This window comes from Alosa pseudoharengus, unplaced genomic scaffold (genome assembly GCF_046254945.1).
Source record: "Alosa pseudoharengus isolate Yale_2024_CS ecotype anadromous, Long Island Sound unplaced genomic scaffold, YU_APseudo_1.1 YU_APseudo_1.1_scf_22, whole genome shotgun sequence".
Lineage (NCBI taxonomy): Eukaryota > Metazoa > Chordata > Actinopteri > Clupeiformes > Clupeidae > Alosa > Alosa pseudoharengus.
Window position 1 is genome coordinate 2,433,831 of NW_027468680.1, and position 7,945 is coordinate 2,441,775.

General features: G+C 49.9%; 1 protein-coding gene across 1 annotated transcript in view; it reads left to right on the forward strand.

Moving 5' to 3' along the window:
- Positions 1–601: 601 nt before the first annotated feature.
- LOC143139488 (uncharacterized) overlaps positions 602–7,945 on the forward strand; it is a 40,246-nt gene continuing 32,902 nt past the window's right edge. Inside the window, exons 1-6 of the mRNA XM_076300075.1 lie at positions 602–751; positions 833–1,721; positions 1,875–2,376; positions 2,605–2,688; positions 3,256–3,411; positions 7,105–7,170. Of these exons, the coding sequence (XP_076156190.1) occupies positions 602–751; positions 833–1,721; positions 1,875–2,376; positions 2,605–2,688; positions 3,256–3,411; positions 7,105–7,170 (1,847 nt within the window). The remainder of the gene's footprint in view (positions 752–832; positions 1,722–1,874; positions 2,377–2,604; positions 2,689–3,255; positions 3,412–7,104; positions 7,171–7,945) is intronic.

Genomic DNA, 7,945 nt, shown 5'->3' on the forward strand with positions numbered 1-7,945 from the left:
AGCCTGATCCTACCAAACTCTCCTACATATTTCATAATGTACAGTCTGGTCACTTTCCATTGCCAAGCCTTAACTTCCTTGAATGCAAACATTGTTCTGCATTGCTCCGCCTGCTTTCCAGTTCCACTTCTGTCATGTCCACACTGTGCTCAGAGCAGAACATAAATGTTTATCTCCGTGTTTCTGAATACGCTCCGTTACAGTTCTGAAAATGTAAAAATTGTAAACACTGCAAGTTTGCGCTGCTGCGCGGTCTGTCTGCACAGCAGTGCAGGTCAGAGTGCTTGACCGTGACCACAGACTCCAGACCTCTGGACCCACCGAGTGTGGAAACCCCAGGACGCCCTCCATCCTGACTGGCGTGTGTGTGTGACCTCTGGTCCATCCTGACTGGCGTGTGTGTGACCTCTGGTCCATCCTGACTGGCGTGTGTGTGACCTCTGGTCCATCCTGACTGGCGTGTGTGTGTCTGTCTTCCTCAGGTGACCCCGCCGTCGTGGCCTACAGGGAGTGGGTTTGTAGGGAGTATGGGACGCTGCCGGACTATCGCTGCCTGCTGCGGGGGGGCGTGCCCCTCGGGTCGGTCTACACAGAGCCGGTGATGGTGCAGAGGAGCAGAGAGCTGAGCCGCTGGGAGGAGGAGGAGGAGGAGGAGGAAGAGGCCTGCCTGCGCGGAGACCTCACCTCCAGGGCCAGCCCAGCCTACCACCCCACACACCTGGAGCAGCTCTTCTGCCGACCCCAGCGCCCCGCACACACACACACGCACACACACACACACACACACACACACACACACACCGAGCCCCGACCCCTCACGCTCATCCTGCAGGGCCCCGCCGGACACGGCAAGTCTGTGGCCGTGCAGAAGCTGCTGCTGGACTGGGCCCGCGGCCTCCTGTACGAGCGCCTCTTTGACCTGGTCCTCGTGCTGCGCTGCGGCCATCTCGATCTCGGTCCTGCGGACCGCTCGCTAGTGGACGTGCTGAGCCCCGAGCGCCGCTTCGTCCCTCTGGTGTCCCGCGCGCTGCAGGAGCGTCCGGCGCGGGTGCTCATCGCCATCGACGGCCTCGAGGACCTCCGGCCCCCTCTGGACGACGACGGCGCAGACGCAGACGCAGACGCAGACCCCCAGCGGCCAGTGGTGGAGCTCCGCGAGGCTCTCGGCGCCCTGCTCGGCGGACGGCTCCTGCCGCAGTGCCCCCTGCTGGTCACCACCAGGCCTGCGGGGGCGGACAGGCTGAGCCGGCTTCTGAAGAGGCCGCAGCGCACCGTGGACATGCTGGGCTTCTCAGAGGCCGCCGTGGAGCAGTGCTTCAGGAAGCTCCTCAGAGAGGAGGAGGAGGAGGAGGAGGAGGAGCAGTGCTTCAGGAAGCTCCTCAGAGAGGAGGAGGAGGAGGAGGAGGAGGAGGAGGGGGAGCGTCTGGGACGTGCGCTCCACTGGCTGAGGTCCAGCGCTCCTCTCCGCACCGTCTGCTCCTCTCCTCTCCTCAGCACGATGGTCTGCGCTGTCCTCTGGCACCTCCCCCCTGACCACTGCCCCGCGAGCGCGCCGGACCTCGCCCTGCACTCGGCCACGGCTGTGATCGCGTACGCCGTGTCCGCGTTGCTACGGCGACACTGCCAGGGCTCGGGCCGGCTGATGTCCACCGCACTGCGACGCCTGAGCCGCCGGGCCCTGAGCCACATACTCCAGCAGCGGACGGTGTCTGACCCGGGAGGTGTGTGTGAGGCCGAGAGGCCCCTGGAAGAGGAGGAGGAGGAGGAGGAAGAGGAGGAGGAGGAAGAGGAGGAGGAGGAGGAGTGGTTGAGCGAGGCCTTTGGCCACCCTAGTGTGCAGGAGTTTCTGTCGGCTCTCTGCTGCGTGTGGTCAGATGGCGGTGCGTCCCAGAGGTCCAGACAGCAACTGCTGCGTCTCCTGTCCCTGCAGGGGGACGAGCAGACCACGCCTGACCCCGGCCTGCTGGACGTGGGGCGCTTCCTCTGCGGCCTGGCCGACCCACGCGTGCGGGGCCTCCTCGTCACAGACACGTCGCCTCCGTTGCCCCCGGCGACAGAGGCCCGTCTGGACGTGGAGGAGTGGCTCCTGCGCTTGGCGGGGGACGTGCGGGACTCGTACGGCGCTGACCACCTGAGGCTGCACGTGCTGCGCTGCCTCCACGAGCTCCATGACGACGGCGTGGCCAGCCGGGCCCTGGAGGCGTTGGGCAGGGTGCAGCTTTTCGGCGTTGCCATGACGACGGCCGACTGCTGGGCGCTGCGCTACTGCCTGCTCTGTGCTCCAGCCAATGGGAGCCTGGCGATATGGCGATGCCACGTTACCGCGGACGCGCTGAGGATTCTGAGGCCTGCTCTGACACGTTGCCACGAACTGGAGTGGGTATCACGTGTGGCTGTTTGTGTGTGTGTGTGTTAATTGTTAGTGTGTGTGTGTGTTTTAATTGTTAGTGTGTGTGTGTGTGTGTTAATTGTTAGTGTGTGTGTGTGTATGTGTGTTAATTGTTAGTGTGTTTATGTGTGTGTGTTTGTGTGTGTGTTAATTGTTAGTGTGTGTGTGTGTATGTGTGTGTGTGTGTGTTAATTGTTGTATGTGTGTGTTTTCAGACTGCAGGTGGAAGGCCTGTCTGACACTGATATCCCAGATCTCCTCATGGCACTTGGAAGAGGAAAGAACCTCAAAGAACTGGGGTAGTACACCTCCTTTACACCTCCTCTACACCTCCTCTACACTTCCTCTACACCAACCACCTCCTCTACACCTCCTCTACACCAACCACCTCCAATACACCTCCCACCTCCTCTACACCTCCTCTACACCTCCTCTACACCTCCCACCTCCTCTACACCTCCTCTACACCTCCCATCTCCTCTACACCTCCCACCTCCTCTACACCTCCTCTACACCTCCCACCTCCTCTACACCTCCTCTACAGCTCCCATCTTCTCTACACCTCCTCTACACCTCCCATCTTCTCTACACCTCCCACCTCCTCTACACCTTCTCTACACCTCCCATCTTCTCTACACCTCCCACCTCCTCTACACCTCCCACCTCCTCTACACCTCTACACCTCCCACCTCCTCTACACCTCCTGTACACCTCCCCCCTCCTCTACACCTCCTCTTACTACCATTATTATTACCAATTATAGTTTTATCATTAATTCTGGTATAGTGTGTGTACTGTTTCATTTGTATGAGTATTTCAAACACACTGTGTATTTACATAACTGTGTGTATGTGTGTTCCCTCCAGGGTGGCAGGAAGCAGGTTGTGTGATGAGAGTGTGCAGCAGGTGCTGGCATGTCTTCCACAGCAGGAGAGTGTGGCCTTCATCTCCCTCTCAGTGCAGAGCGTGTCGCCCCGGCCAGCCGCCATGCTCGCCCGGCTCCTCCAGACCACCGAGTTCGAGTACGTGAGTACGCTACGCTAATCAGCTAACAGCTAACAGCTAGCCATATCAGCTCCTCCAGGCCACCTCGTTTGAGTATGTGAGTACGCTACGCTAATCAGCTAGCAGCTGGCCATACCAGCTGCTTCAGACCACCGAGTTTGAGTATGTTAGTACGCTATGCTTATCAGCTAGCAGCTAATCAGCATTGCGTTTGAGTATGTGAGAATGTAACGCTAATCAGCTAGCAGCTAGCCATATCAGCTCCTCCAGAGCACTGAATTTGAGTATGTGAGTACGCTAGCTATACCAGCTGCTTCAGACCATCGAGTTTGAATGTGTGGGTACACTATGCTAATCAGCTAGCCATATCAGCTCCTCCAAAGCATAGATATTAAAAAAATAGATACGGCATTGGGCTCCAGAAGGTATGTAAATAGCACCGCCATCTTGGTGATGGCAACAATGACTGAAGGCCAATGGAGGAGCATGTGACTGATCAGGCGCGCCTGCAGGTGTACGTCCGTACGCACTGTGCGTACCATCAGGCTACTCAACAAGAGAAAATTTGTGTGTGTGTTTTGGCCCACCATACCTTCCCAACTATGGACAGTATCCCATTAGCTGCATGCCATTGAAGTTAGTGAACACGTTATCAAAATTAACGCGCACACATTTTGTTTGAGCAGGAGAGAGAGAATACGCACGCAGGCACGCAACTAGGCTACTTGTTTTCTTTTACTCGGCTATCTATATTATCAGCACACATTGTTGAGCTAATTCACTAACTCAATACTCATCATGGATATCTCAAGTTTAAACAACGAAAACAGAAAGAATGGATGCAGCAAAGCTAGGAGTTATTCCAGATGGGCAAGAACAAGGTAGGCAATTGCTTGTCAGAACGTTAGACTGCATTAGACAGCTGTTTAAAGCCAGACGTCATGGTAAGCTAGAACAAAACTAAAGGTAACTTTAGCCTGTATAGGGCTGTATCAAGTTGTCCAAAGGAATAGGTCATTGAAGACGTTGTTGTTGTATTATTGCATGTGAATGTTGCTATGCTATGTAAACCGGGAAACGGACAAATATTGTCCACGCGTGAATTTTTTTTTGCCGGGGGGGGGGGGGATGGGGATGGGTGTGCGTACCATAGCATTAATTCCTGCAGGTGCCCCTGACTCTGATTGCTGGCAAATGTTGCCCATAGACAGTAAACGTGTTGGCCCAGCAATAGGGTGGTCGCGTTTATGTATGCCACCTAATTAGCCTACAAATCTAGACGCACCCTCGCGGCAGCTAATGTAATTTGCAGCCAGGGTAGTCTAGCAACTCTCCGTTGGCTTGCGAGCTGGAAAAATTAAACTTCAATCAGGCCAATCACATCGTGTATAGAGTCGGCAACGGTTCCGCGTGAATTCCCTGCTACTTGAAAACAATAAAGATGGATGCTGCTGCTAGCGAACAGCGGTCTTTGAATCGCGTTTCGAGTTAACCCTTAGAACCCGATTGACGCAAAGTTTGTCAAAAAACACACCCTTTCTTCTCTGTTACATTGCTCCGAAACTGTTCATCGCAGCGAGATGAAATCTATATTTTATTGCACGACAGAGCAGAAGTGGGGCTTTCCAACGAGACTACACACTTGTCTGTACGATCAAGTATGAAAATTAAAAAAAATCATGAAATTAAATCAAATTGCATCATATTTACAGTCTATACTTCTCTTCGTTCACCTGCACACACATTACTCTAGTTTGAATAACTCGCGAACCCGTGATCGCATCGATATGGCAAGCATATCAGATGAAAGAGGGGGCACAGGGCTATCCATTGGTACCATGTTTATCGATCCTTCTGGCTTATAAAACCAGACGAAGTGACTGCAAAATAATAACGTCATGTACACAAACCACGCAGCACACTCATTACTCTCGTTCGAATTACTCGCGGACCCGTGATCGCATAGATATGCCACGCATGTCAGATGAAAGAGGAGACTCAGAGCTATCATTTGATACCAAGTACATCCTTCTGGGTTATATAACAGACGAAGTGACAGCAAAATAATAACTTCATATAGCTGGACTTTTTTGTCTGTTCTTGTGGCAAAGCATGTTTATAATCCAATGCTATCATGTGTTTCTCTATGGCAAAGCATGTTCATATTCCAGTTTTGAGATCCTAGCAAATTCCTGCATGGCATCCAATTCAAGGCTCACATTGCATCCCAATTTGTTCAAGAAATAAACACCTTTTTTGCCTTTACTTTGTTCATGGCAATGCAGTAAAAAGTTGAGAATTATTATGACTGCATACACACAGGCACGCAGGCTAACACGCAACCTCGGGTCAAGTCAGGTCAGATCAGTTCGTGTCACCGATATGGAGCGCAGAAAGGTCATTTTTCATCACTAAATAAAAAATGGCATTTATTTCCGTAAATCACACAGCAAATATTTCTGTAAATTGCTCAGCCCCAGAGTATCCCTCCAACATGGCAATTATATTGCCCGATTCAGGACAGTCTGCCCTACACACACATGAAATGCATGTAGAGCTGTGAGCTTGCTGTGGTGAGATACATGTTGAAATATAAGAATTTTTATAATACACTTTTTATATTTTAATTCTTTAAAAATCAAAATAAAATCAATGCTAGTATTAATACATGAAATGATCTGAATAGCCTAGACTCTCCTGAAAAAAACAATATATAATATATATGTGTGGCACTTACAATGACCAGAATAAATCCTTATGAATAAAGGTAGTGAAAATGCCCTAAAAACAGCTTAGGGTTCTAAGGGTTAAGCTTTTTTTTAAATTGGCAAAAGTTTGATCAACTAGCCAACTAGCTCCGCTGGTGGGAAAATGCATGGGACTCATGAGTTGTAGTGCAATCCTATTGCGTGCAGAGGAAATCTGAAAGACAACCGTTTATCCCTCCCCTCGGATTGAGCAGTGCCAATGGTAAGTTCCCAGACCCTACATCTTAATGTGGGTCTGGCTCGTCCGGCTACCACCTAATAGAACTCAAGACACCTCCTCCTCAATGCGGTATCTAGCTTTCTAATATCTATGCACCAGAGCACTGAGTTTAAGTATGCTACGCTAACCAGCTAGCAGCTACAGATGACTGTTGTCCATGATATTGGACAACCAAGAGCTCTCATTGTGATTGTGGCATTCACTAATTTAACCGTCATTAGAAGCAGACGTTGGGCCTTTTGGGGCTCACTCAATAATGACAAAGATAACTTACAAATGATAACTTGTCTACTTGCATGTAGGTTATCTGAGTAAAAACAATCCGGATAATCAAACTCCATGAGCCCAAAGTGTAACACATTAGTTGGCAGATGGTAAAAGTATCGGTATATGCACCCAACACAACAGCACCCAACACAACACAACAGCACCCAACACAACAGCACCCAACACAACAGCATCCAATACAACACAACAGCACCCAACACAACAGCAACTAACACAACAACACCCAACACAACAGCACCCAACACAACACAACAGCACCCAACACAACAGCACCCAACACAACAACACCCAACAGAACAGCACCCAACACAACAGCACCCAATGATGGCCCAACGTCTGTTTGCTACCTGTGCTAATTAGTGAAAATGTGTCTTTAATGTCTTCTGTGTGTGTGTGTGTGTGTGTGTGTGTGTGTGTGTGTGTGTGTCTTGTAGGCTTGCTGAACTGACGAGCAGTGATGAGGAGACCTGCTGTTCTCACTTTTCCATGGATGCCTTCACGTGAGTCCATAAGCAAAGCAGCATTAACACCTCATTCATTCATTCACTCATTCATTCATTCATTCATTCGTTAATTCATTTATTTATTTATTTATTTATTTATTTATTAATTAATTCAAAGCATAAAGCAAAACCTGTAATCTGAAACTCTGTAGTAAGCTGCGTGGCAGCTCTAGCTGTTGTCTGTAGTAACTCAAGCTAGCTCAACCGATTATTTTCATTTATGTGTTCTATATCGACATTACTTGGTATCTCGAGAAACAGAGATCTATGTCCACATTATTACCATGATACACAAATCTCACCCTTCGTCAAGTCCCGCATCCCTATGTTACTGTTGCTAGGTCAGATAAACAGTGGCCATGAGCATTAAAAACCTGCATTAAAACTTGTGATTCTGATTCTTGAAAATAATGACAAACGTACAGTCTGGGTATGGATACAAGGGAAGAAATAACCATCATATAATCATATCAAATCTGAAAACGGGGGAAATGGGCAATGTCTGCCAAGTAACTGCCTGGGTGCAATCCGGTTGTTAAATCCGACGTTATGACGTCAAAAACGTTTACTAGCGCAGCCAGTCAGTTTTCACAACTTGGAAACCTTGTCACCTCAACCGAATAGGTTGTTAAGTCATGATGCAATAATGCATGATGCATGATGCTTAGGTTAGCTTGCATGCTATAGGAATACCCATTAGCATGCTAGCTAGCTTTATCTGCTAAGCTAAGCGAACAAACGAACAAAATACCGTGTGTGCTAGAACTAATAC